This window comes from Peromyscus eremicus, chromosome 17 (assembly GCF_949786415.1).
Source record: "Peromyscus eremicus chromosome 17, PerEre_H2_v1, whole genome shotgun sequence".
NCBI lineage: Eukaryota > Metazoa > Chordata > Mammalia > Rodentia > Cricetidae > Peromyscus > Peromyscus eremicus.
In genome coordinates, this window is record NC_081433.1 from 38,486,488 (window position 1) to 38,514,426 (window position 27,939).

A 27,939-nucleotide genomic window follows, 5' to 3' on the forward strand; every position below is an offset into this window, starting at 1 on the left:
TGCACCGGGGTGGAGCGGCGGATCGGCGCGTCCCCTCCCGGAGGACCCCCCGGCTCGCACGGCGCTGCGCTCCGCTCCGCGTGCACGTGGGCGGCCACTCGCGGGCTCGCCGCGGAGGAGGGAGGCTGTCCCCCCCACCCCCAAGTCCCTCCTGGCGCCCACGTGGCGGGGAGGGTGGAGACTTGAGATCCTGGAGCGGAGTTGGCGGGGAGTTGCCAGGAGTCTCTGTGTGTGTGTGTGTGTGCATCCTCTCCCGGGCTGGAGGAGGGTCTCCCTGGACTGGCGACATCTCAGCCTCAGTATCCTCCTTCTGAAGCTGCTGGTGGGTGGGTACAGAGCCCCCAGGGAGCTTGGAAGCCAGCCCAGGGCAGCCCGGGGTGGAGAAACGTGTCCCCTTTCGCTGCCTTCCCATCCCCCACTCCCCAAACCTTAAAGCAGGCGGGAAGCCGGTTCCAACCAGCCTGTCTCCCTGTTGAGCAGGGTTGCAAGGGCCTTGGCTCTTAGTTGTGCTTTCTGATACCTACGTGTTCACTGCTAGATACTGCCCTGTCGTGTGAAGGGGAAGTTTGGGAAACGCCCACCGTAAGATTTCTCAGTGAGTGGGGTCCTGTCCTGACCTAGTTTATTTTTTAAAGGATTCTCTTAGCTGAAGTTCTCTGCCCATCCTCTCACCCTCTCAAACTCTTCCCCCGTTGTAGAGACCATCTAGGCCTGGCCCCGAAGCCCATGTTACAGAACCTGGCTTTAGTATTAGCATTTTCTTGTTTTTCTCCCATTTGATTCAGTCCTCAGAGTTGATTAATCGATTTATTTGGAGGAACGAAGGAGAAAGGAAAGGGAAAAATCACCTGGTTAGTTTCTAAACTGGCCTCATTCAAATGTTATCTGTCTGTCTGTCTGTCTGTCTCTATCTATCTATCTATCTATCTATCAATCAATCATCTAGCTACCTACCTACCTACACTGGGCTTGGAGGGCCAATTTCCTGAGTTCTGGGTCTGTAAGATGCTGATGTCTGCTTTAGCTAGAAGTGAGGTTCTTAAGTCTAGGTGGGACCCCATTGTGATTTCTGCTGAGTAAGTACAACAGAAGTTGCCCAGCGTTTAGGACGGATGCATTGACTCAGAAAGCAGATTGACGGTTGTTCTTCTCCGTGTTTAGTGGCATATGACTTCTAGACCCAACATGAGTGACATTTCCTGCAAAAAACGGGATGACTATCTGGAATGGCCTGAGTATTTCATGGCGGTGGCCTTCTTATCAGCCCAAAGAAGCAAGGATCCAAGTTCCCAGGTAAATCGGTTTTGTAGGAGGATGTTCAGATACTTGTAGAGATGTACACAAAGAGCAGGTTAGGAAATGGACTTTTGGCAGCTTAAAAACTGCAGAGGTAATCTGCTGCCTTTCATAGGGTGTTCTCCCATGCTTCTGTGCTACCTGCCCAGTGGCACAGCAGCTTTTCATAGTTACCAAACCTTTGGGCAATGTTTCTCTCTAGGTCGGAGCCTGCATTGTGAATACAGAAAACAAGATTGTTGGGATCGGGTACAACGGAATGCCAAATGGATGCAGTGATGACCTGTTGCCCTGGAGGAGAACAGCAGAAAATAAGCTGGATACTAAATACCCGTATGGTAAGGCAGCCTCAGATTCCATCCTGCTTCCTGTCAGAGCCTGCCGAGGGCTTCACTGAAAGATAGTCTTCCCTTTTAGTTATCAACAGATGGGATGGGGCAAAAATGTAAATTTTTTGTAAATTCTTCCTGTTACTCTCTCATTTAAATAATGTTTTAATTAATTCTTTGATAATTTTATCTCCTTTTAAGATTTATATTTTATTTATGTGCATGTATGCGTACCTACATGAATTTTTTTGCACTACATGAGTCTTTCTCTGTCCTGCTAGCGAGCATACAAATCATAACACAGAAACATCTTATTAATTATGAAAGCTCAGCTAATAGCTTAGGCTTGTTTCTAAATAGTTCTTATAACCCAAATTAACCTATATCTTTTTTTGTTTTTGTTTTGTTTTTTGAGACAGGGTTTCTCTATGTAGTTTTGGTGCCTGTCCTGGATCTCGCTCTGTAGCCCAGGCTGGCCTCAAACTCACAGAGATCCGCCTGGCTCTGCCTCCCGAGTGCTGGGATTAAAGGTGTGCGCCACCGCCGCCTGGCCATATCTTTTAATCTGTGTTCTTTTACAGGGCTCGGTTACCTTTACTTTGTAAAGCCCATGCTGCTTGTTCTTCCTCCCTGGCATCTCTTTGGAACTCTGCCCTTTTTTTTTTTCCCAGCATCGTCTCTGCCCCGAAAATCCTGCCCAGCTTTTGGCCATTAAGCTTTTTATTAAACCAATCACAGTGACATATCTTTACACAATGTCATCAAATTATCTCGCAATACATAGTTACAGGTGACTGCAGGGGCCAGAAGAAGGTGTCGGGTCCCTTATAACTGTAGTTCCAGGCATTTGTGGGCTCCCTGATGTGGGTGCCGAGAACCCAGTCTGGGTCTACCTCAAGAGCAGTGAGTGCTGTTGAGAGCTGAGGCATCTCTCCCGCTCCGCCTGTGCCCATCCCTAAAGTTTCAAAGAGAGCCACTGATGGAAGCCTGGTCATTGTTAAGCAGGCTGGCCCTGAAGTCCTGGGCCTTGCTGCCTTTGTGAGTCTGGTGTGTTTCACGGTGGCTTGAGAGCCTGTAGACACCAGAACATGCAGTGAAGGCCACGGCCCTTTGCAGAGAGAGCAGGGACACAGGTCCCGTGGCTCTGTAGGTCGTTTCTCTACTTCGGGAAAGCAGAATCAGTTTTCCAAGTGGTGTTTCTGCTAACCAGGCAGGCCTTCCCCTTGCTCTGCTGTGAGGCAGGATACATTCGGATTCTTGGCCTCAGGAGGACGAGTCAAGTTCATCTCTGGGAAGCTGGTACCAGACTGAGCCGAGCGTCAGGAGGTGGATGGTGCAGCTCCTCTTCCTGTTGCTTGGGTCTCTGGTCCCATCATGGGCTGTGTTCAAAACCAAAGGCATCAGTATTAAAAAGAAGACCTTTGCCTTGGCTCTTTGGCTGCTTACCTTGAAATTAGAAGAGGTGCCGTGTTAGTTTACTGTTGCTGTGACCAGACTTGACAGAAATGACTTAGAGGAGGAATGATTTCATGGGACGCTCCGTTTCAAAGTTCATCATGGCGGGGATGGCATGGCATTGGGTAGGCTCTGTCCTTGGCCCCGGAAGTGTAAGGTAGTGTCGGTTCACAGCCCGTGGACCAGAAGCCAACCCTCTACAGAGCTGTGAGGATATAACCTTTAAAGACCCACTCTCGGTGAGCCATTTTGCTAGGTAAACCCCATTTCTTAAAAGCTGTACACTGTTGAAAAGCTGTTCACAGGCTATGGACTCCAGTGCTCAAAAACATAAGCCTGTAGGGGACATTGCAGATTGATACCCTAGCAGGTGCTTCCTCTAGTCTTGCCCCAGTGGGAATCGAATCCCTCCAGAGACCCGTGGAGGAGGAGAATCAGCTTTGCTTTTCCTTTTCTTTTCCTGTCTGGGTAGGTAATTCCAGAAGAGAGCCTCATTGGGTGGCATATATCCGTTTCTGACTTTTCGTAACGTTACACCTGGTATTTATGTCTGAGAACGAACAGATTGACTCTGTTGGAAGCAAAGTAGATTAAGGTCGTCTAAATGGTAAGGATTGTGCCTTCCGGAAATCAAGCACAAGGCTTCAGTGTAAGACCTGTCTCGTTTGTTGACTTCCCTGGTAGGCTTTTCCTCTGGGTATTCCTCGTGAGGAAGTCCATGGCTGCCTTTAGTCTAATTTATGTATTTTTTACTAATGTTCTTGGACCTTAATCTTCTTAAATAAGCCCCAGAAGTTTCTAAACTGCTTACAGGCAAATCCTGCATGTTTGTGGAAAAAAAAAGAGAAGGAATTGAAGGAGTAAAAGGTGGTAGAGAACAGCTACAAAGCGTCCATGGGTCTCCAGGGCATAAAAAATAGTTTCCTGATTAAGGGGATTGAATAGTGAGTTCATTTCACCCCTGGTAGGGGTGGCAAGATCTCAGACGAAGTTGGGAGTGTGTGAAACTCTCCCCCAACCCCCAGGCCTAGCTACAGCTCGTGGTTGTGAATTATGTGAGGAATATGCTCGCATGTTTTAGAAACCTTGTCACCCCGGTTTTGATTCCCTAAGCCTCTGATGGGAAGAAAGAGGGGGGAATGATGAGTTGTTTTGAGGTCTTGTGCAAAAATAATTTTTCACAGGACAGTTCGATGTCCCGTCTAAGAACGGTCAAAGCGAAAAGGTCGATACGTTGAAAATCTACATCGAAATGTATGACTTAACTGCAGTCAATATTTCAACATGTCGGGACAGTGACGTATGGGTCCTTCCTCCGAGCTCCGGGGAGGACGAGTTCTTACACGGAATGTCAGTCTGTGGTCCTCAGGCTGGTTGCTAAAGATAACCAGTGGATGTAGAGTGCAGTGGGGAGGGTCCCCAGTGGGTCACTGGGCACTTCTCAAAGTGGGGCCTGTGCCTTCATTCACGGAGAGCCCGGGGCGTGTTTGTGATAATGCTCTGGATGAGTTACACGCACACACACACACCTCTCTCCTCACTGCGTGGTGTTCTGTAACCTCAGAGTGACCGGCTTTGTTCCGAAGTTGTCACTTTTGTCAAGGGTGGGGAGGGTACCTTTGGAGTGCTTTCCCAGGAGGAACCAAACCCATGCAGGCACCTGTCCAAGCTCACTGATTGTTCTTTACTGAGGAGCTGCTGGGTTTCTGAGCAGCGGTTGTCTGTCTACATTATTTTTTATCATCCGTGAGATACCTCTAGGTTTTCAGAGCTCTCTGCCTGCCCTCATCAATTATTCATTTTATGTGTAGCTGTGTTAGAGTGTAGACAATTTTCTTTCACGAGAATAACCTTGTAATTTGATGTGCCATAAAAATTGTAGAAGGTATTAAATGGTTTTTAAAAGGCATTTAGTATTACTACCATCATAATACACGTAACGATGGGCTTTAAGTCTAAATAATGACGGCTATGTGTACACTTGCGTTCAATCCTGCCTTTCCAGGGCTTTCCAAGCCACTGAGAGGTGAATGTTCAGATTGCCTGGCATCTAGAAGAATGTTCAGAGGCGTTTTTTTCAAACTTCTGTTGAAGCTTACAAATCTTAATTTAAATAAATAAATAAATAAGGCCATAACTGGATGCTATAACTCTTTTCTTTCCTCACATCTGTTAATGTTGACCAAGCTTCTCCACAAGAAAGGATAGATAATGGTATGCCCAGATCGAGGGGACCCCCAAAAGACCACCATGGAGACTGAATCCCATATGTAAAAGTAGAGAGCTTTTATTTTCAAGCTCCGAGCTTGGTCTCTCTGTCTGACACAGTGGTGAGAGCAGAGAGCCTTGAGCTCAGACAGGGTGGGGTTTTTATCATAGCAGAGGTTGGGTGTGAAGGGATATCCAGGGTTAGGACCCTGATTGGCTGACATTTGTCTAGGTGTACCTGTAAAACAGAAAAAGGTGTGTGCTAGACTCAGGGACATCTGGTCACCTTATCTAACCTTTCCTAATGTTTGGAATGTTTGGGATGTCAGATACTTCCCCTCAGATGTAGACCCTCCCTGGGTAGGGTCAGCTTATGGCTTTTCCTGGATCTGAGTGTAGCCTGCCAGTAAGGCTGTCACAGAAGCTGTGTCTGGGCCTCCAAGCCTGTCATGGCAACTGTATGGTCAAGCTGTTTTGGGCCCCACACAATACATGGAACTCTTAGAGAATTTTTCAAGAGCTCTGTCCAATCATTCTTAACTGCTAAGTCAGCAGGTCCGTAAGGACAGATTTCTGTTGTCACCTTGTTGGATTAAGAAAGGCCAGGTGCTTGGTTGTGAGGCACACCTTTGGGTGTGTCTGTCTGTGAGAGAGGATTAACTGAAAGGGTTAGGCCTGCCCTGGAATGTGGGTGGTACCTCCTCTCGGGCTGAGGCCCTGGCCTGAGGGAAGGAGGAAGGCTGAGCTCCAGCCTTTCCCCTTCTCTGCTTGTGATCCGCCGTGATGTAAGCAAGAGGTTCCAGTTTCCACAGGCAGGAGCTGGTCCTGCCCCTGTGCCTCTCCCAGCGTGACAAGACGATTCTGTCAGGGCTGCGGTTACAGTATTGGGGGAAGTGTCTGATACAGAGACCTTCATCTAAATAGAAAAGCTTCAGATCTTTAATGTAGTGACCAAAGGTGCTGCATGTCATCAGGGTTTACCAGTAATATTTATCAGATGGCATATACATGTGCTTGGGAAGAGTTCTGGGACCACACTAGGTCCTTTCTAGTATATTCCACAGTACCCCAGGCTTCTAAGTCTACAGCATCTGCTTCTACCCCTTTCCAAGTGCCTTCTGTGATGTTTTGTGTGTAGGGTGACATCTGATTCCTGGGTAGGGTCTCTTTCGTGTGTGTGTGTGTGTGTGTGTGTGTGTGTGTGTGTGTGTGTGTGTGTGTGTGTGGTGTGTGTGTGTGTGTGGTCTGTCTGTCTGTGTATTTAAATTCTTGGACAATTTCATACATGTAAACAGTGGATCTTGATTGAATGCCCCTCAGCCCCTCCCTCCAGGCATCCTAAAATGCCTGCCTCCCTCCTTCATTTTGTCTCTTTTATTTTTGGTAACCCACTGAGTACAGTTAGTGGTGCCGGTTCGGATGTTGACTGATCTCATTGGACCGGTCCTGTGCGGGTAACCACAGCTGCGGTGGGTTCCTGAGTATGACAGTCACGTCATATCCAGAAGACATTTCACAGCGCATCTCCCCATCGCCTACCTCTTACATGCTTTCCGCCTCCCCTTCTGAGGTATGTCCTGAGCCTTGGAGGGGGCAAGTGTTGATACAGATGTCCCATCTAGCGCTGAGCACCCAGTACTCAACCTCCTCTCCGAGCTTTTGATCAGTTGTTAGTGTCTGCATGAACTACTGACTAATGCACAGAGAAGTTTCTGTGGCCAAGGATAAGGGCGGCATTCATCTACATGTACAAACACAAATATTTAGAATAGAGTTTGACAACATGCCCATTTAGCAAGACAGTAGTAGTAGGGTCCTCCCCAGGGTCATCACCTCCCTCACCAAGAGCTTTTGTCCATGCTTACAGCATGGAACACGAATTCCCTCCTGTGGAGCTGCCCTCAAGTCCACTCCAGGAGTGACTGGTTATCTCCATAACCTCAGGCCGTTGTCTTACCAGTGGTCCATCTGGCCTGGAGGGTTGGTACTCTAGCATGAGAGTTTCACTGTTGGGTAATACCATTGATGGCTTTTCTCTCTCCGTGGCCTGCATAGAACCTTCTGGTACTGTGGAAGCTAGCTAGCAGAGAGGAGGTTTCTAGGCGAGTTCCAGGTTGGTTTCTCTGTCTGTAACCAAAGTTTGTTGTGTCTTTAGCAATAGGGTTCTTAGCTGGTTCCAGTGGACAGCTGAAGCAGTGAGAGTGGCCTGTGTTGTTTTGAGAGCCTTTGGGCCATTTCTGCTGTGGCGCGCTGCATGTCTGCTATGGAATTCATCTTCTTTAAGACGTTGATTATTATTATTTTTTTTGCAGTTGAGCAGAGATCAAGTACCTGGGGAGAGGAGTGGTGGCCTGGCCTAGGGTAAAACTGAAAGCCACTTCCGTATGACGTATGTTCATGTTTCTTCAGAGGAGTGTGGTGGGCTGTGCCTGTCGCTTCTGGAATTCCTAAGCTGGCAGCCTAATTCCAAAGTGATGGCGTTTCAAGGTGGGGATCGTGGGAGGTGATTAGGCCTTGAAGGTTGAGCCCTCCTGTACGGTCATCACGGGCGAGTGTACCCTTAGAAGGGGACCCCAGAGATGGCTTGCTTCCACCCTTGAAGAAGCTGGTGGCTTGTAAATCTAGACCTGGTCCCTCACCGGAAGTCAACATGTTGATCTTGGGCCTCCAGTCATCAGAACAGTAAGAATTCAATGTGGTGTTTTGTCATAGCAACCTAGAGTGACTAAGACGGGGAGCCTTACATTTCATGTAAATCTGAGTTTACCAATAATAATGCAACTTAATTCCCCTTTATTCATTTCGCAAGCTTGAAGTCACCAGCCGTGATTGACACTTTGTGGGGAGAAGGGAAACGCAGAATGCTGGTAGCGTAGTAGGAAGACAGCCTTTTCTGGGCTGTCTCTCCAGAGAGGCTTTTTGAAAGGGTGTTTTTGTTCTTCCCGCCTTAGGATCAAAACTTCATGAAACTGTGTGATTATGATTAAATTTTAATAGGGAAAAGGAAAATCCCCCTGCTAAAGAAACTGCTCTCCCATTCATTCCTTCCCCACCCCTGAAAAAAATCCAAAAGCTGGTGTGATGTCTGTGCCAGTCAGCGTCAGGAAGAAGGCAGCCTTGTTCAAGTGAGCAATTTCCGGATGAGCAACATTTAAAAAAAAAAAACCAGGAGGCAGCAAATTTATCTAATTTGCCATATAAAAAGACTCTAGGAGATTTTTATTTTTATGAAGAAGAGGTGGGTTGCTAAACTCACGATGAAGTATTCAGCTGACATTTTTGTGAAGTTCATTACAGTGACGCACAGTTCATCAAAATACCACATTTTGTAAAATGGAGGCAAAATACTCTTGGTAAATCAGAGATGGCTTGTTCCTTGGGGTTTTGTAGCAAGTTTGGATGATACAGTTTAGAGGCGTCATGGCTGGGGTAGAGGCAAGTTCTTTGCCTGGCGTGCTTCTGGGAATTTTACAGAGTGGTTGTGACACTCCCATGATGCCCTGCGTTTGCAGCCTTGCTGTTTACCGTTGAAAGGACTCCGTGTGTGAGCATGCCTCTTCCTTGTTCAGTGTAGCAGGAATCGTAAATGATCTTATTAATAAAATCAAGCCTGGAGCCAGGTATTAGGGTGAATGCTGGAAGGTCAGAGAAGCAGAACAAGCCACAGCTACCTCACCTCGCCGGTTCCTCAGCTGATCCTGTTTCCTCAGACTGGAAGCCTCTGAGTCCTCATCCAAATGGATCTCAGCTGAACTGCTTCTCGAAAGCCTAAAAGCTTAACCAGCCAAATGCTTCTAGTTTCTGGTCTTCATGCCTTATATACCTTTCTGCTTTCTGCCATCACTCCCTGGGACTAAAGGCTCACTTTTCTGGGATTAAAGGCATGAGTCACCATGCTTGGCTGTATCCTTGAACACACAGAGATCCAGATAGATCTCTGCCTCTGGAATGCTAGGATTAAAGACGTGTGCTACCACTGCCTGTCCTCTATGTTTAATCTAGTGGCTTGTTCTGTCCTCTGACCCCAGATAAGTTTATTAGAGTGCACAATATTTTTGGGAACACAATACCAGGACAGGTCAGGAAGCAGGATTGCAATGCTGGCCATATCACATGTTGTCCTGTTAGGGACCCCAGTCCTGATGTCCCCAGGAGTGGGTGGCGGCACCTTCACTCTGAGTGCATTGGGCAGAAATGGAGCTGTGGACTTCTACCGGAATCGGTTCCTGTTTCCGCAGGAATACTCTAAAAAGAGTATGCACTGGGCTGCCGAGGCCGGGGAGGTGGATGGCACAGCAGGTAAGAACACTTGCTGCTGGGCAAGCGTGAGGCTCCTCAGTCCAATCGCCTGGTACCCGCAGGAAAAAAAGCAGGGCGTAGCTGCATAGCCCTGCAACCCTAGTGCTGTGAGAGATGCGGACGGGAGGGTTGCTGGGGCTTGCTAGCCACCTGCCTCGCTCCAGGTTTGGTGGGTCATCTTCTTTCAAGGGAATTAAAGCAGAGAGTGATGGAGCAAGACACCCAGGGTCCTCCTCTGGCCTCCGTGTATGCACAGGCACGCACACCCACACAGACGCGTGCACAGGCATGCGCTCGCACAGGCATGCGCTCGCACAGAGAAAGTAAGTGGTGCTGGGAATGAAATGTTGAAAAAACCAGGAATTAATTAAGGTGACAGATCCACATGGCAACTTTCACCACTCTTGCCAGCGTGTGGCAAAGCCTCTTTAAATTCCGTATTTAAATTTAATCTTTATTTTTCACGTTTAGCATATCGTTAAGCATGCAGAGATGTCATTTTAGTGATTACGTGGCCGTTTGCCTTACCCCCCCTCCCCCCCCCCCCTTGAACACTGACATTTTCCTGACTGTCATGCATGTGATGTATTTCTTTGGCATCCAAAAGGTTAGACTTGAGAAACTAATTTATCAAGAAGTTAGGAGGCTGATCCTCCTCAAAGCTGTGACTTCCTCGCCACTTTTAAGAGCTTCTTCCGGTTGAAACCGAACGCCCTCTGGTTTGGTGAGGCAGATCCGTCCATTTGATGACTCTCTGTCTCTCTGCAGAATTTCATTTTGTATGTAGCTTCCTGCCTTCCCTCCCCTGCCTGCCTGGCCGTCCTAGAGTTGTGGCCCGACAGCGGTCTAATTGGGGACTTTTGTGCAAATAACTAATATAACCAACGGAAAAACCTTTGAACACTTGTGAAGGACGGAAATCAGGTAGATTGTTTTTAATGAACCAGCAGGCCGGCTACCATGGTGTGGGAACTCAGGTCTATGTTGGGTCTTTTCCTTGCCATTTATATTACCCAGCTTGAGATAAGACTATTTCACCTTGAGGTATAATTCAGGAAGGAACAAATAACTTTTGTTGATGTAGTTGATTTCTATCAAATAAAGTACTTTTTTTTTTTTTATTGGCACAGGGTTAGTTATATTTAAAGCACCAGTGATCATTTCATTATGACTATGTAGAAAGGCTGGTCAGTAACAGAATAATCCCTGTTCTAAAGAGCAGATGTAGGAAAAGCTAAAATGCCTGCCTGTGGCGATTAGGCCTTGCCATCCAAACACCCGTGTCTCCCTATTCCAAAGAGAAGCTGGAAATAGTAACAGCTCTTGGGCTGATGACCGGAAGTGTGCTAAGGTGGAGTCTTGTACTCTACCGTGAAGTAAAAGGTTTGCAGAAAAGTTAGTGCTTCCTTCCAAGAGAGTTGGTTAACTGCGTAACGTTCACACCACTATTGTGCCAGTGGGCATGGCTTGCCAGGTTGGTTGGTGTTGTCGACCTTGAGGTTCATAGCTGGGTGAAACTGTTGATGGACACCCCCACCCCAGTTTTTTTTTTCCAGTTCCATCACAAATGAATATTTCTGATGATAATAATTCCAGCCGCCGCCCCTGTTCCCCCCCCACCCCAGACAGGGTCTTGGTATGTAGCCAATGTTAGCCTCTAGGCAATTTATGGCAACTCTCCCTTCCCAGCCTCTTGAGTGTTGGGATCATGGCTTGCTCAGCCTGCTTTCTTATAGAACCCAAGATCACCAGCCTAGGGATGGCACCACCCACAATGGGCTGGGTCCTCCCCCATCAATCACTAATTTAGAAAATGCCCTACAGGCTTGCCTACAGCCTGATTCATGGGGGCATCTCCTCAGCGGAGGCTCCCTCCTCTCAGATGACTCCAGCTTGTTTCAAGTTGACGGAAAACCAGCCAGCTCACAGGCAGGAAAACCTGGTTCTCAGGGGGTTTATGTATATATTGCCCTTTGCTTTTACGTCCTAAGACATCTCTGTCTGGATGGGGTTGTGCCTGTCTGTGATATCAGCTCAGTAAACCCCAGTTTACTGAAAACAGCATGATCACATGCTCGTGAAAAGACCCCACCCGGGCCAGCCATCGGGAGCCCTGGGTTCCTCATCTGCTTTGGTTATTCCTGGTGGTAGTGAGTTTTTAGACACAGCACTTGGCATGTACTTCAAAGTCTCAGTCTGTCTCTCAGCTTAATAAAAAACATTGTGTTGCCTCTGTGTGTGCCGGTGCATGCTTTTGAGAGCTGCTGGGTAATTCTCCTGTCTCCACCTCCGCTAGAACACTGGCCATAAGAATGCTGGGATTACAGATGCCCATAAAACTGCAGCTGGCTTTTCGCATCTTTTTGTCAGTTTTATGTGGGTTCTAGGATTGAACTCAGGTTGACAGGCTTGCGTGGCAGGTGCTTTTCCCTGCTGAGATATTTCACCTTCCCGACCTCTTAGTTTCTTTGTGGAGCAGATCATTGCTGAAGACGCTACCATCTGTAATTTTGAGGAAAAAAATACTAATGATGTAACCAATGGCGTGTGGTTAGTGTTCCTGTTTGCTGAATTCTGAAGGCATGCTCAGACAAGGCTGCAGGCTGTGAAACTGTTTGTGTGTGACAAAGAGAACGTCATTTGTACATAAGGATGAATTAGTAGATAGACTCAGGCTTCCTACCTCCCTTCCCTTTTCCTTTAGTTTTGATCCCATTTGGGGATTCTGGGGGATTGAACCTAGAGCCTTGTGCATGCTAGGCAAGTTCTTTGTCATCGAGCTGAGCCTTGTGCATGCTAGGCAAGTTCTTTGTCATCGAGCTGCGTCTCTAGCTCCGCAGTTCTAGGGTAAATATAAACCAGTTAGAGACAGTGTTCAAGAGTAAGAGGGAGTAGCTACGGGGTACAGGCTGCCCGCAAATGTGGAGACTAAAAGGCATTAAGTTAGAGAAGGTTGGGGAACCGCATACAAGCGAGAGACAATGTGTTACACGACCTGTGTGGAGGAAAGAGGTGACTTTAAGATCAGGTGGAAAGAACTTGAGAAATCCTTTTGTGAATCAAGCAGCAGTGGTCTTCATCTGGACAGATGAGTGCTGGGCCCTGGCAGACGCCAGTGGTAAATGCTGACCGTTGGTGGGAGCAGAGGCTAGCCCGCTGCCACCCGGCCACCTGAAGGGCTGCGCACCGGCTCCTCGGTGGAAGTGCACGTTTTATCTCTTTGCTTCTTTCCAATGATAGATGCCATAGCAAATCTAAAATATTGAATATGATAACTGAGTATGAATTTTTAAATTCTGCAGTTAAAAGACTTTGTTGAAATGCCATTAATTTTGAGTTTAGGTGAATAAGGGGAGGCGGAACCCTTGGCTGTTTTTTTTCCCTCTGCAAATGAGTTAATGCCTTTTGGAGAGTTAAAATAAATACTAACGAATCATCTGTTCTTCTATCAGCCTGAGTTTGTCGGCTCATGAAGAGGCTGGCCTCTCAAGTCATGTTGCTTGGGCTTTAGGGATACGTTTTATCAGTCATTGGTTGTTTTGCAGAGTGCTTTACGTGTATTAGAGATACATTTTATCAGTCATTGGTTGTTTTGCAGAGTGCTTTCTGTGTATCCATTTGCCACTACTCCGGGACATCATGCCTGTATGTTTGTTACATGCCAGGAACTGTACCAGTGGTAAACAGAATGCACTGCTCTCTGGTCCGTTTCCACAGCATCTGCAAGTTCATTGTGGAGGAGGTAGATGTTAATGTGAGTGAAATAAACCGACATTATTGGCTGCCCCTTTTTGGAGGGAGTACCTTGAGCAGAGATCTGAAGGGTCAGGGGAGATGGGCAGGTTGGTGTTTGGGGATGGGAGAGGCATCCCTGGTGGGACTGCTTGGGTTAAGCTCCCTGGTGGGATGACGTGTACCAAGAAAAGAAGTAGCCCAGGCTGTGAGAGCGAAGGTGGGCTGAGGAGGTTGGGTGTAAAAGATTCTTGTTTTGTGCTTTGGGCTGACTATGTGCCTCCCCTAACTCTTACATTGACTACGTGGTGGTGTTAAGGGGTCTCCTGATCAAGAGGGCGGAGCCTTTGGGTTAGTATCCTTATAAAGGATGCTCAGTGAGGAACTGGGGTGATGGCACAGCATGAAGCCCTGACTTTGGAACCCCAGCACCCACCTTAAGCCAGCTGTGGTGGTACACACCTGTCACCCCAGTGCTGAGGGACAGAGACGAGAGCATCCTGGGGCTCCTTAGCTTTCTAGCTAAATCCACAAATTCCAGGTTGAATGAGAGGCTGTGTCTCAAAAACTCAGTTACAGAAGTGACGGTGGACGACACTCCAGTGTCAGCTCCTGGCTTCCACACGTGTGAACACACACACTTTGACCTTGGCTTTCCCAGCATCCAGATCTGTCGGATGTAATTATCTGTTGTTTGGAATGTAGCAGTCTGTTAGAGCAGCCCAAATAGACTAAGGCGGGGTGTGTGTGTGTGTGTGTGTGTGTGTGTGTGTGTGTGTGTGTGTGGTGGGTGTTTGGGGCAAGAGTGGTAACAGCAGCCCAGCTGTGGGGTAGTTGCAGGAGAGGGAGGAAGCATGGAGGCGAGAGGGTACTGGAGCAAGGAGGAACAGGTGAGTACAGGATGTGGCTGATTTGGAGAGCTGGACAGCGCATGGGTTGATGCTGATGCTGAGCTGGAGAGGAAGAATCACTCCTCCCAGCAGTTCCAAGCAGTAGCACCCTGACACGGAGCGGACAGTGGGAGGGGCAAGGTTTGGTGGGGATGAAGTGTGTGGCTGTACAAGCTCCTGGCAAGACTGCATGTGCACCACGGGGGTGGGGGTGGGGAAAGAGGACTGGTTGGTGACAGCCTCCCTGCTGGGTTGGGCTTATGAGTGTCTCCATGGGTGATGTGAGAGGGGAGTGTGTACGGAGACAGGTGGTTCTGACCCCTGAGAACTCCAGCACCTGGCGGTTGGGTGTAAGAGGAGGGGCCTGCTGAAGAGCAGGGTAGCCATAGAGCTATGTGAAAAAGAGGGGGCAGGGTGAGGGATGGGAATGAAGCCTTCCACTATGCCCAGGTCTGCCAAGAGTTCTGTAGAGTAAGCGAGTCTGTGTTTATCAAGGCGTTGGTGTTGCCAACAGCACTTTGAACAGTGGTAGCCTTCAGAGCCAAATTGGAGCAAGTTGGAGGAAGTGGGGTACTATTTAGCTAGAGTTTTGAAGTGTGTGGCTCTGACGGGGCCCAGCCCTAGAACCATGTGGGACTGAGACAGAGTTGTGTAGTTGGTGAGACGGGAGTTCTTATTTTTAGTTTCTTGTTTTTTGTTTTGTATCAGGCATTTGTTAGTTGATAAAAGACATCATCCAGTAGTGTGGAAAAAATTAAGAAAAGGAAAAAGAGGGGAGGTGTTTCAGGACAGGGGAAGGGATGGCTTCCCAAGGGTCATGTTTAGTGAGAGGAAGCGGGGCCACCTTGGGCAGAGAGGGGCCAGGTGACAGCAGCCACAGAAGTTCTGGAGCCGCACTGGAGCGTGAGTACAGCGGTTCGAATGAGTTCAAAATGAGCTGAAAGAGCTGGAGCTGGAGAAGGATGCTGAGGCCTGGGAGCAGCTGCTGGAGGACTGTCCTAGGAATGTAGGCCAGTTAGAGGAACCGCATGGATTGGGAAATCCCAAGTTAGAGTTGGGTCAGCTCATCCCGCTCACCCCTCATGCTGAGATGCGATCAGGGTTGCCTAAAGCGGTCAGTCCTGGAGCTGGAATTAATGAGCCCCAGAACAGGGATCCTGACTCTTCTTCCGGTGCCCAGTGCACTCCCAATTTATCCTTTAAGAGCTGGGGACCCACAAGGGAAGTGTTGAAGCCCGGCTGTGTATATTTACAGAGAGACTGTCGGAGGGTGGCTGGTGCTTTCTCGCTCCTGGTACCTTTTCAGTCCTTTTCCAGCAATGCCTGTGTGTTTCATGTGAGCAGTAGGAACGGAGTTGGCCTGGCTTAGCCATGGATAAAAATGCAGTTATTTCTACCTCCTCCCCCTCCTGACCTGATTGTGTGCCCTTAGCACATAGGGAAGCAATGTAATTAGAGTTCTGGGGGCTTTATTATCAATAATGGAAACACCACAGTCAGAAATGTCTTTAGCCCTAAGCACTACCATTGGGGCTAAGTGGCTCCCCTGGGTGCCTTGAGTTGTTACCAGCAGCTCTATTGAGAGGCAGAGGAAGGGGGTAGAGGACTGGATGGAAACAGAGCTGCAGAGAGGGGGGGAAAAACATGTATTCCTGTGGTCCAGCTGAAGTGTGCCACCCAGGGCCACCCGCTTACTCTGGGGCCACCCTACAGGGTAGGAAGCAACACTGACTTTAGTTACCAGGTGGATCTTGTGCACCGTGCTCTTCCTGGATTCTGATCCCTGTAGGGTCCCTTGGGGGTGGGGGGGACTTTTCTCTCTTTTTCTCTGGTCAGAAGGCTGAACCTCATACATACTGAAGTCCATCAGAGTCCTGAACTGAGGAGGTGGGGGGTGATGGACAGCGAAGTGGCCGCCATAAGGAGGAGGGAGAGGGGAAAGGCAGAGCCAGCAGCCGCTCTGAGAACTGGGGTGTCCTCTTCCGAGCGTGGCCCCAGGAAGTTACTGCAGCAGCCAGTAGAGATTGGGTAGTTTGTGGGTGCTGTGGAAGTTCGAGCCTTGCTTGGAACCTGGGGGATTTGGCTGCTTTTCAGCAAGAGGCTTGTGCCTTCTTCTCTAGAGCTGGATTCTTTTCCAGTGTCACCTCTTCTCTGGGTACAGGGTGGAAATAGAAAGTTAATAGACATTTTCCCAGCCGAGGGCTGGGCCTCTCCGAATTAATCTCAGTTTCCTGTTTTCATTTCTACATACAAACTATACTCTCTTGTCTTCCAAGGAATTCTGTGTGTCTTTGATGCCAGAAGGCTGTGAGGTTGTGTTCCATGATCTCCTGAGGAGAAAGGTCACTGGCTAAATGTGGGGCCGGGGGAAGGGAGAGGCATTTGTGTGCACACATAGTCCATTGGCTGGCCAGGCAAAAGTGCTCTCCTCCTCAGTCACCTCTGCTCATCACAGAAGACCCCGGTGTCCATCTCCCAGGAGTCTTCACCATCATGGGGATCTCCTAGGGTTGAAGTCATCCTTTGTCTGCCAAGTTCTGACCTGTGGTAACAAAGGCTTCATTAGCATGATTCTGTGTTCTTCGTGTACTATGCACAGAGAAAGGCAGCATGTTATCATTCTGAGAGGCTGGGGCTTCAGATCCTTGGGAAACCCTGATAACTTATCAGCCTGCCACTTTAGAGTTACAAACCTTGCTGTAGGAGAAGACTGGGTACAGGGGTGTGTTTGTGTGTGTGTGTGTTGGGGGGTGGGGGTTCCCTTGCAAGTGTCACAGCCAACAAGGAAATGATCCAGGCCAGGAAAAAAAAAACAAAAAACAAAACTCAGGTCAGCAGGACTTAGCTGGTCCTGGGTCAAAAACTTCTGGAGCAGTGGTTCTCAATCTGTAGATCGCGACCCCTTTGGGGACTGAAGGACTCTTTCATAGGGGTCACCCTAGACCTCGGAAAATACGTATCTACATTACGATTCCTAGCAGTAACAAAATTACAGTTATGAAGTAGCAGTGAAAGTGTTTTTATGCTCGGGGGGTCACCACGACATAAGGATCTGTGTTAAAGGATCGTAGCATTAGGAAGGTTGAGACCCACTGCTGTGGAGTCTGACACTAGGCGGTTTATTGTAAGCATATTTAAACACGGTACAATTTGGGAAAAAATGTTTCCTGTGTAATTTAATTCCCAGGAGGAGGATTAAGGCGTGAATTCATCAAAACTCCTTTGCAAAATACATGTGATCATGAAGATGGGTTCCGTGGCTTAAGGGCCTAAGATCTGGTGTGGTTTCCGGCTGAGATAGCATAGAGGTCAGCAGGCTGTAAAATACATCTGACATCTTCTCCCAAGGAAGGGTTCTGTTGACTGAGAAACAGAGGTTTGGGGAAGGAGAGTCTGGGGTAAGCATTCTGGGGCGCGGGGGTGGGGGGTGTTGGGTGAGGCCCGGCTCTACCCTGGTCATTAACAGCTTCCACTCCCGACCTTCTGGGTGGAAACAGGTATTCATTTTGTCTTTTGAGGAGACAGGCCTGTGTGATTAACATTCCTGGTGTCCCTAGTGGTCTGTGAGCACTCATGCCCCCTACCACAAAGGTGTGACATCGTTTGGGAGCACATTCTAGAAATGTTGGTTTCAGGTTTGGGGGTAGCCATTAAAAAGTGAGCCTTTGGGGTCGGGCAGTGTCTTGGGTAGTGGAGGCTGTGGCGTGTAACTTCAGGGGCTTGGCTGTGGTTAATTATTGCCTTGAAGGAGAGGTCCATGGAAGGCTGGCAGTGACAGATGAGGCCTTGTCAGGGTATCTTTCAATAATTAAGAAATAAGTAGTTGAAGCTCCATTTTAGTTCTAGACACTGTGGTGAAGCAAGTTCCTTAAATGGATCTCGGAGAAGTGTGTGCCCTTCCTCTGGGTGGAAGTTTCCACCCGGCATCTGCACATTAGTGAGGGCAGAGGTGGACATAGCCGTGCTCCTAGAGATGTGCCCACACTTAGTGACTCTGACACTCTGGTACCCCCGGAGTAAACTCACTTAGATTCTAATTTGGAGAATAATGGCAAAAGAGTGGGGTCATCAGAACAGAGGTGGGACAGCTTGTTAGTAACGTGTGTACAGCAGCCTTGAATTGGGGTACCCCATTTCATGTCAGTTACTAATTGCAGGGTAAAGTCCAAGAAAAGAGAAACTTGTCTTGGATTAGAAACAGGAGGGGTGTGTGTGTGTGTGTGTGTGTGTGTGTGTGTGTGTGTGTACAAATTTTTTTCTGAGTCCAGATTTTATGGGGCTCCAGTGTGTCACCAGGAGACTAAGGTTACTGGGGGTGACACTGTGACCACCAGGTTATATGTGTAGCACTTAGAATTTGTTTAGCATTGTTCAGATGTGTTTTCTTTCCTTTTTTTTTCTCTTTTCCTCTTCTACTTGAGTAGCTGTGATAGTACTGGTGTCTAAAATAGATGTTGCATGAGTCTCACATCAGATGTGATGGAAGTCACATCTATAAAATGCCGAATCTCTTACATCTAACAAGGATGGAGTACATCCTGTAAATTTGTCAAACTTCCCGAGAACCGCCTACGTGAGACAGTGAGGATTAATCAGGCCCCCGTGAGAGAGAATTTGAAAAATATAGTTTTCTAATTATACAGTCTCTTCTCAGTGGGCCAAGGTTAATGCAGTTCTGAATTCTGACAGTTAGTAATAGAAAAAAGAAAGAAAGAAAAGACTGAAGTGTATGAATTGTCTCATAATCACCTGGAACAGGCCCTCTTCTGACTACCACGCTTTGTGGGCATTAATCGGGTATTTTCAGCACTTGTTTCTTTCATATGATGTTGGGGATAATTAAAGGGTTTTTGTCACTCTTTTGTGCTTATCGGATATCTGCGTTATTTGGGGACTTAAGTTTTTACTTAGCTGTAGATATGGATTTCTAGCTAATAATGGGAAAATTCATCTTTTTTGACACTGTGGACTGCCTTATGAATACTTGTTAGGCATTGTGCGTCCTAAGTTCTTTGTCCTTATGAAATCTCACACAAGAACTGTCAGACAGAACCAGTCGTGGTTGGTTTGGGACACAGGCATGCTGTGAGTTTTGCTTCAGATTTTAGGTATCCCCGATACCACCAAGCAAGCAAAACCTGCTAATAAACCCACTTAACTGATTTTGTGACTTGCTGGGTTTGGTTGTGCATGCCTGTAATCCCTGGACTCAGGCTAAAGAAAGGAATGTCGTGAGTTCGAGACCAGCTCAGGCTACATGGGAAAGTGCTATGTAGCTAGGGCTTTATAGCAAAATACCACAGTGAGACGGACAGACAGACACCCAGGGGGTGTGGTGGGCATGAGAAGGAAGGAAGGGTGTTAGAAACCAAGACTCAGATCAGGGAGAGAAGAGGGGGCGGGGAAGGCTGGGGTGGGGTGGGGCGGTTAATCCAGGGTGGATATGACTAAAGAATGTTCTGTGCATGTATGAAAAGGGCACAGTGAAACCTATTATTCTGTATAATTAATATGCCCTCACCCCCCAAAAAATCGGAGAGAAGAAAACTAGAGGTTATATCTGCATTACAATGAGACAGTTATTTTTAAAATTAGACTAGCAGTTGTTGAAATGGTTTCCTCTTGAAAAGAAAGTTAAAGCGCTGAGCGCCTGACCTCTGCTGAATGAATGAGGACTGTGTGTGGGTTGAAGGGAGGAGGAAGCGGAGTAGAGGGAAGCCACCACTCAGCACCGGGGGTGAGGGCTGCAGCCTTGTGCTGGGCCGAGAGAGGAGCCCCTGTTTTGTTCGTGAGAGCTTGTCCTGGAGGATGGAGGAATGTTAGGAAAAAGCCAAAAGTCGGTGGACTTTGATATTTTAAAAATTGCTTTTACCATTTATTATTATTATTATTGTTGTTGTTGTTATTATCTCTTTGTGGGTGGGTGAGTGTGTATGCGCACAGGTGTGGGTTATGGCTTATGTGTGAAGGTCCGGGGACAACCTTGGGTATCCATCTAAAGGCGCTTCGGACTTCAGGCTCATTGGCTTGGACCTCAGCTACATAGGCCAGCCTAGCTGGCCAGAGGCTTCTAGAGATCCACTTGCCCCCCGTGTGGCTATTCTTGGGATTACAGACGTGCACCACCGTGTCCAGCTTTTATGTGGATCCTTGGGAGTCTGAACTCACAACCTCACTTCATCAACAGAACTGTTTCCCAGCCTGCTTTTACTTGATTTTATTTTTAGTTCGAAGTACACATTCCCAGAGCTGGTATTAATCATGCAAACAGAGCCTTCACCTTATTGAAAGCTCATAGACCCTCTGGTGGCAAGCTGGGCCTTGAGCACTGGTGCCGTCCCCTGGGAAGCCCTTTCCCCATTCTGTCTTCAGTTGTGGGGAGAGATACCTGGACTTGTGGGCTTCCTATCCAGGACCAGGACCAGAAGGGCTGGGCATGAGGGTTTGAAGCAAGCTTTCTGGCTTGAAGCAGCTTTAGAGGTTACCCGCTTTCAATGTCTGTAGGTGGCTGAGAAACAGGCCCCAAGCATTTCACTCCAGTGCACAGGCAGCAGATTGAGCGGACGGTTATCAGGTTGGTCCGTTGTTCCTTCTTAAGGGCAGTGTGGGGCTCTAGGCCCGAGGCCCAACTCAGTGGTTCTCCACAGACGATGAAGCAGTGATATAGAGGCTGTGGAGACCCCCCGAGCGTCAGTCAGGTGTTAGGTGGGAAAGTCTCAGGGGAAGATTGGAGGCTCTGAATGGAGGAGTTTGAAGGTGGGAGTGAGATAGGCAGGTCCAGGGTGAGGGTGTTCTCCCAGGTTGAGGGTCCTCTGGACCCCTTCTGACCCCAGGAGGCTGGTATTAGTCAGATAGGCCTTTGGTAGGGAAGGGGTTCTGGGGAACAGTGTGCTGTGGTTTCTCAAGTTCAAAGGAGTGCAGGACTGAGCCAGAGCAGTTAGAGTGGGGTCTGTGGTTCCCTCTCCTCAGAGCGCACGGTTTTCTTTTTGGTTATCATTCAGACATTTGACTTTGAAGGTGTAAGCTTGTAGGGTGTGAGCCGGCCTGTATTCTGACATTCGTTCATGTCACCCATCAGACCTCATCTTCTCTTAATAAGTAGCTTTGCATTTTCATCCCGTGACTTTTGATAAGATAAAGGACGCCTGTTTAGAATCCTGTGTCTTATTTCTGCACATCGCCCGTATCCGGCCATGTCAGGGGTTACCCAAGACGAGCTGTTTCTAAGGGGGATTTTCACGAATAATAAAACTTGGTTTCGATTGTAGTCACTGTGACAATTCTTCCAGAGGAGGACACCAGAATGCTGTGTGGTCACAGATGGGGGTCTTCGAAGTTCTGAATGTTATGTTAACTCTGGCACCGTACCCAGAACACTTCTTAGATGGGGAAAGCCCATTTTTGAGAACAGAGGAGAACTTTTGCTGTTTCCCAACATCACCATCAATAATTGGGATCTGCATTTCCTCCTTTATTTATTCAATAAATATTTAACACCATTATGTTCCTGGCATGCCATTAGACCCTGGGGAGAGCTACAAAGAACTTAGAGGGCTGGGTTTTTCCCCCAAGGGGGGCATAGAGGAAACAATTATATCTAATTGTTTTTATCACTGAACAGAGTGTTAAACTCTGTGATTCCACCCTGCCGTCTTGGTCACCAGGGGAGAAGGCACCATGGATACCTCTTGAAGTCCACTGGCCATGTGGCCACTCCAACCCTTTCTGGGCTCTCTCCAGTCTTCCCATGGCCTTGGAGTTTATCGGACAGCGACACTTGGGGGACAGGACTCAAGCCCCTCTGGCCAGCCATTGCTCTCTGGTGGTCTGTGATTTGATGAATCACAGATTGTTTCTTTCGCTCCCTGTATTGCCAGAGACGATTCCTTTTTTCACTCCTGCTGAGAACTCTTAATACGTGGAATTAATTCCCAGTTTGAGGATGCTGGTATGCACAAATTTCCTGAGAGAGCTCTTACTTAGCTTCCTGGTAAAACACTACCTGGCTACTACTCTCCAGGTAGTTGCTATTCCATGCAAAACCAGGAGGCTGGTCCTTCATCCTTCTAACTCAGAAGAGATTCTCAATAAACGTGCCTTCTTCATCCTTCTAACCCTGAATAGATTCTCAATAAATGTGCCTCCTTCATCCTTCTAACCCTGAATAGATTCTCAATAAATGTGCCTGACTCTAGGAGCAAGAAGTGATTGAAATGCCCAGGGTCGTGAGCTTAGGCCACTGTGCACTGACAGCCTCGATTGATGAAGGTTGAATATGGGAAGCTGGTGACTGGAGATGGAGGGTAGAGGAGATCCTTGAAGGGAGCAGTATTTGTTTTCTAGGAATTATGTATGGTTTGGACCATAATCAGAGACTCAGTTCACGCTGCGGGTGCTTGTTTTAGTATTGTGTGCAGAGTTTATGTTGGGATCTCAGGGCAGCCTGTATAACAGGGCTTCCCAAATTTGTTTGCACATTCGAGTCATCTGGGGATTTTTTTTTTTAAAGTTCCCAAGGCTAGACCATTACTCTCCAGTATGAAATAAATACTAATTTGGACCTGGGGATAAATATTCACGTGATTATCATAAGGAGTATGCAAGGTAGTTGTAGATAACACACCCAAAACCTTCAGGTGGAAAGCCTGCTGGGCAGGCGGAGGGATTCAGAGCTATTTCTGTGCTGGAGTTTTTCTTTATTTCAGCCCTGTGGCTAGGGAGTAGCAACAGCCACCCTAACAGGACAGGGGATGTCAGCTTTGGTAGCGAGGAAGAGAAAGGAGGGTGCTTCTTTTGTCCTTTAACTCAGTCAAGGATGCTCACATGATCCTTGGGAGTCATTGGTGGGGTGGATCTGTATGTAGAGAACTTGACTGTCCCTTGCCCTTAAGTGGATGCGTGTGTTTGTAAAACAGATAAATAACTGGTTATCCACTGGCTTTCTTTTTCTTTTCTTTTCTTCCCCCCCCTCAGGGCTCAGGGCTGAGCATGATGAGTGGAAGCAGACCCCTCAGGATAGAAATCCTCAGCCTCACTTCTTATTCTTGGGTCCTTATGACCCCTGCCCTCTTAACAGCCATGCTGACTATCCCTGTGTGTGCAGATCAACACACAAATGAGCCATTTTATGTGGGCATTTCAATACCCCAGGGTCTTGTGGAGCAGTGAGGTATTGCTCCGCTTAGGGTGGGTGAAGGTACTTGACCTCAGTCCCTCCTGGTGCTCTAGGTGCTTACGCACCAAGGCCAGCTGCTGCAACAGCCTCCTCTCTGGTAATCACCACCCAGACAGACCGCGTGGCCCTTATTGGTAGTCTGGGGGTTGCTGTTTCTAATCAATTTATTTTTGTTGAGTCTATTCTCTGCTATTTCGGAGGTGGAGACAGAGGTACTCAGTAAACCTTCCATGAGCTGCAGCCTAAGCCCTGTTCTTTCTCTTCCATAGTGTGCCATGCCGAGCTGAACGCCATCATGAACAAGAATTCGGCTGATGTGAAGGGCTGCAGTATGTACGTCGCCTTGTTCCCATGTAATGAGTGTGCTAAGCTGATCATCCAGGCAGGTAGGAACCAGGCCTTCCCATTTGTCCCATTTGCATGGGGGTCTGCTCGTCAGCAGCTCCGCGCAGGTGTGTTTGATCTGAAGTTGTTATTGTTTAGATCTAAATTAATTGCGCTATCAACTTTGCGGGATATTCCCCGTGTTTTGTTTTTGAGTGGTGCCAGGTATTCTAAGACTAATTGCATCCTCTGTGATTCTTAGCATGTTTTTAATTTAGTTTGCAACTTCTTAAACTGCAGGCTGCCAAAAAAGAACACAGGCATTGCATATAATTACTGTCAGTTTACCGTTCTCTGACATATTGTGCATAGATTAGGTGGGGAGGGGAGGGAGGGAAATGAACTTCTGTCAGAAACAAGGTCAGCTGGGAGTGTGTATATCAAATTTTAATTTGTATCTAATACGTGGTAGATATTTGAGGATCTAAGCATATCTTTGCTTATAAATACCATGAGACTCAAATGTTACTCCGAGCTTCACTTCTATTATTGTCACAGCCGCTGTAAACCTACCAAGTTGTGTTCTGCATATTGTACCTGTATTTGAACTGTCACACCTAAGAGTGAGCTACGCTTCATCTCCATAAAGCTCTCAGTTTGAGATGTAAAGACTAAGCACGTTTAGCCAGATGTGTGGGCTGAAGGGGCTGTTTATCACGAGCGCCCCCCGCCCCGCCCCCCCCCCCCCCCCCCGGGTTTCAGAGCAGAAGTCGGCTGATAGCTGACCACAGCCGTGGGTGCCCATGAAACTGCTGCCGTGAACCTCTCTTTTGGGGGTGCTTCCTTAGCTGGTCACAGGCGAAGAGGTTGGCAGTAGGTACATGCCCAGAGCAGTGTGTGGGCTCGTCCCTTGCGAAGGGGGTACAGAGCAACCCTGAGGAGAAGACGCTTAGGAATCCTGGCTGAGCTTCATGCTGCCTAGGGAGATCGTGAGGCGGATCTGCCCTCCGCGCTGATAGCTGAACTGTTCTTGGATGCCTAATGCTGCTGACCTCTGGACTGGCCAGCCCCCTCCCTCCACACCTCTTGAGTTCAGTAGTTGCTTTGTGAATAAAGGATAGTTGCTTACCTGCCCGTAAAGAAAGTTGGTTAATTCGATCAAGGCTTGACGGCTTGACGTGTTTTCACTTTTCATTTGTATATTAAAAAAAAAAAAAAAAAAAATCCATAAAGACTGGAAGGCAGATTTAATACAGTCCCCTCTGCTGTCCTGGGAAGCCGTAGATGAATAGTTCAGTAACTGGACATTGTCTGCAAGCCCACTCGAGAAAGGTAATTAATCACAGGCGCGGGGCTCTCTCTCTTCTTTCTCTTGCCTGTCTTTTGAATTTTGTGTCCGTGCTTATCTTCCAGTCTTACCTTTTCAGGTATAAAAGAAGTCATTTTCATGTCGGATAAATACCACGACAGTGAGGAGACAAGGGCCGCCAGACTCCTGTTTAAACTGGCTGGGGTCACGTTCAGGTAGGTCGGGGAACTGGGGTAGAGCAGTGCACGTGGCCTGGCCTGAAGTCTGGTGCCCCCGCGCGTGGTGGCAGTGTCTTTGGAATGTGACAGCGTTATGCCCCTAAAGATTATTTTAGGTATGGAGGAACGACAAAAATATCTGGAGACAGCCTGTGTAATGATTATGTCTTAATATTAGTGACTTTCTAAGGCTGAGGCTAATTATGCAAGTAGCAAGAAATTTAAAAATTTACAACTTTGGTGCTTGGCCCTGCCAAGCCTTTATAAATCTTGCATATGTAAAGGGCTCTGGTGGAGATAGTTTAGGATGAAAGCGGGCCGCCGGGGTGAGACACCAGGAATTCTTTCCTGAGCAACATTTTGAATTAAGAGAGGAAGCCCTTGTGATGTCTGTGATTATCTTCGCAGAGTGAAGAACACATTTGACTTGTTCATTTTTTGCCATCTTTTATGAGCAGCAGAAAACTGTTTTCAGACCGAGAAGCTTTGCAAAGTGTTAACCTGTGTTTCTGGCCGGCAGTGAGAAGGCTTGTAGGATGGGCGACTTGCCCCGTGGGTTGTCGTCTTAGTTAGAGACGTGGGGTGGTTTCTTTGTTTTCTGAGACAGGGTCTCTGTACGAATAGGCTGCCCCTGAGTTTGCTGGGTAACCCAGGCTGCCTCCTGCCTCAGTCTCCCGAGTGACACCACCCACCATGCCCGTTTGGAAACACGATTTTTGCATGATGCGTGTCTTGAATGATTGTGTGTGTGTGCTCCTGGTTTATGTTCAGTTGCTTTAATAAACCACTGACTGAAACTAACTTTGGGGGTAAAGGCTCGGTTTGGCTCACGGGTTGCAGTCTGGCATCCTGAAAGCCAGGGCAGGAGGTAAAGCCAAAACCTGGAGGCAGGAATTGAAGCAGAGACCATGGAGGAACGCTGCTTACATGCTCTCTTATTTACTTGTTTGAAAAAGTCCCCAAGTATCTTCAGGTAGGGTAGCTGTATCTGCGTTCGGAGAGCTTGAATTTAGAAAATCCCCCTGCCCCTACTTCCACGGGTTGTCTTTTCTGTAGCTCAGATGCAAAAGAAAATGGACTATGTTTGCTTTTAGAGCAACTCAAAGTTGGCTGCAGCGATTTCCTAGAAAATAAGATAAATATGATGGGGAAGCTGTAATCGGATATCATGGGGTGCTGCTAACTTGTTAGAAATCCTTTGACTCCCGGATAATTCATGAACTCGGATAGTTGAACAACACACAAGCCGAGCCACCCCATGCATCGATCTTGTCTTAGCCTCCTCTGCTCTGTGTTCCTCTCCGTATGGGGCTCTATAATTGGCTCCTATAGAGATAAGATATCAAGCGAATCCCAGGATATTTCTTTTCTCTGCCCTGGAAATACAGTTTAAGCTGAAATAAACAAATCACTCTAACTACTCGTTGGATAATTCCTGTATATATTTTGTTTTTCATGTTTAGAAAATTCACCCCCAAGTACAGCAAGATTGTCATTGACTTTGACTCAATTAATATCCAGCCGAGTCAGAAGCTTCAGTGAGTTCCGTCTCGTTAAGTCCCGGAAGAAGAGGGCTCCTCTCCTCTCAGAAGCCCCTGGTGCCTTTCATCTTGAAGTCGCGCATAACTTTTTAATAGCCAGCGCAGCACACGTAGACCTTGAATCTTCTTTCCCGTCCCCACCGTCCCACGGATCTACATCTGTTTAAGCTGGTGATTTAGTTTGATTTGGAACCCAAGGGCCTGCCTGCCCACGGGGCTGGAGTGAAGGACTTTCCGCCTTCGCCGACCGTCTGGCTGGGGTGAGGGTTAGGACAGTGGCAGCTCTCTGTCACCCACCGAATTCCAACAGCGGCTCCTTCGCTAGGACACACACATAATTGCTGTGTGTGCTTAGCAGACTCACAGTGATGTGAACATCTGGCCCCAATGAAGCATACCCTGTCATGCCAGGACCACATGGGACGGAGGCAGGAGAGCCGTTGCTGCAGAGTTGAGGGGAACTGGCACCCACCTACCCAGAGAGGGTCGAGGGTGACATGTGTCCCCCCCAGAAGATCAGCACAGCTGAACCAGGAACACCCTCTCAGGTCGTGCCTCCCTGCCTCACACACAGCCCTGGCACGCTATCCCTCTGGAGGGTGGCGACCCCTGTGGTTCCAGCCTCTTATCCTTGGTTTGTTGGTCACACAGCACTGTTAAATTTATCCGAGTGATAAGTGGTTCCTAGAGGAGGCAGCTTATCCCTCCCCTTAGACCAAGCACTGTGTGGTGACAGCTGGAGTTTATGGATGGGTGGCGTGGGGCATCCCCCCCTTCCCCAGTCCCATTTCCCCCCCGCTGTGTGGAAACATGTCACTCATGCTCTGTGTGCCAACGTGGTTCGTTTCCAAGGGCGCCCTACAACCAGAGAGTGCATTCATTCTTGTCCCGTAAGAGAACTGTGGGAAAGTCTGTGTACTGGAGGTGATCTCTTCCAGACCCACTGGTGACTGTCCCTCATTTGTGCCTTCAGCCACACAGGCAGCCTCGGCTCCGTGATCAATGTGGCTGGGGGGCAGGGGGGTGCTCCGTTGTGAGCTTTGTTTTTAGTTCCATTTAACTTCTGTTAAACATGCTCGGTGCCTTTGATAAAATGGTTTCTTTATCTTAAAGATGATTACCTTTTAGGGTGCGCTTATTTTTTCATGAGTTTTTATTTCGTC

General features: G+C 48.0%; 1 protein-coding gene across 2 annotated transcripts; it reads left to right on the top strand.

Annotated features, from left to right (window-relative positions):
* The first annotated feature begins 206 nt into the window (after positions 1-206).
* Positions 207-27,939, top strand: Dctd (dCMP deaminase). Of its 2 annotated transcripts, none has more exons than XM_059244413.1 (6): positions 207-322; positions 1,162-1,293; positions 1,499-1,634; positions 23,654-23,770; positions 25,136-25,232; positions 26,699-27,939. In XM_059244413.1, exons 2-6 carry the CDS (start codon positions 1,168-1,170, stop codon positions 26,775-26,777), a joined length of 555 nt encoding a protein of 184 aa, XP_059100396.1. In that variant the 5' UTR covers positions 207-322; positions 1,162-1,167; the 3' UTR covers positions 26,778-27,939. The 2 variants fall into 2 exon arrangements, with proteins under 2 accessions (XP_059100396.1, XP_059100397.1); XM_059244414.1 differs by lacking the exon at positions 207-322 and adding an exon at positions 423-851.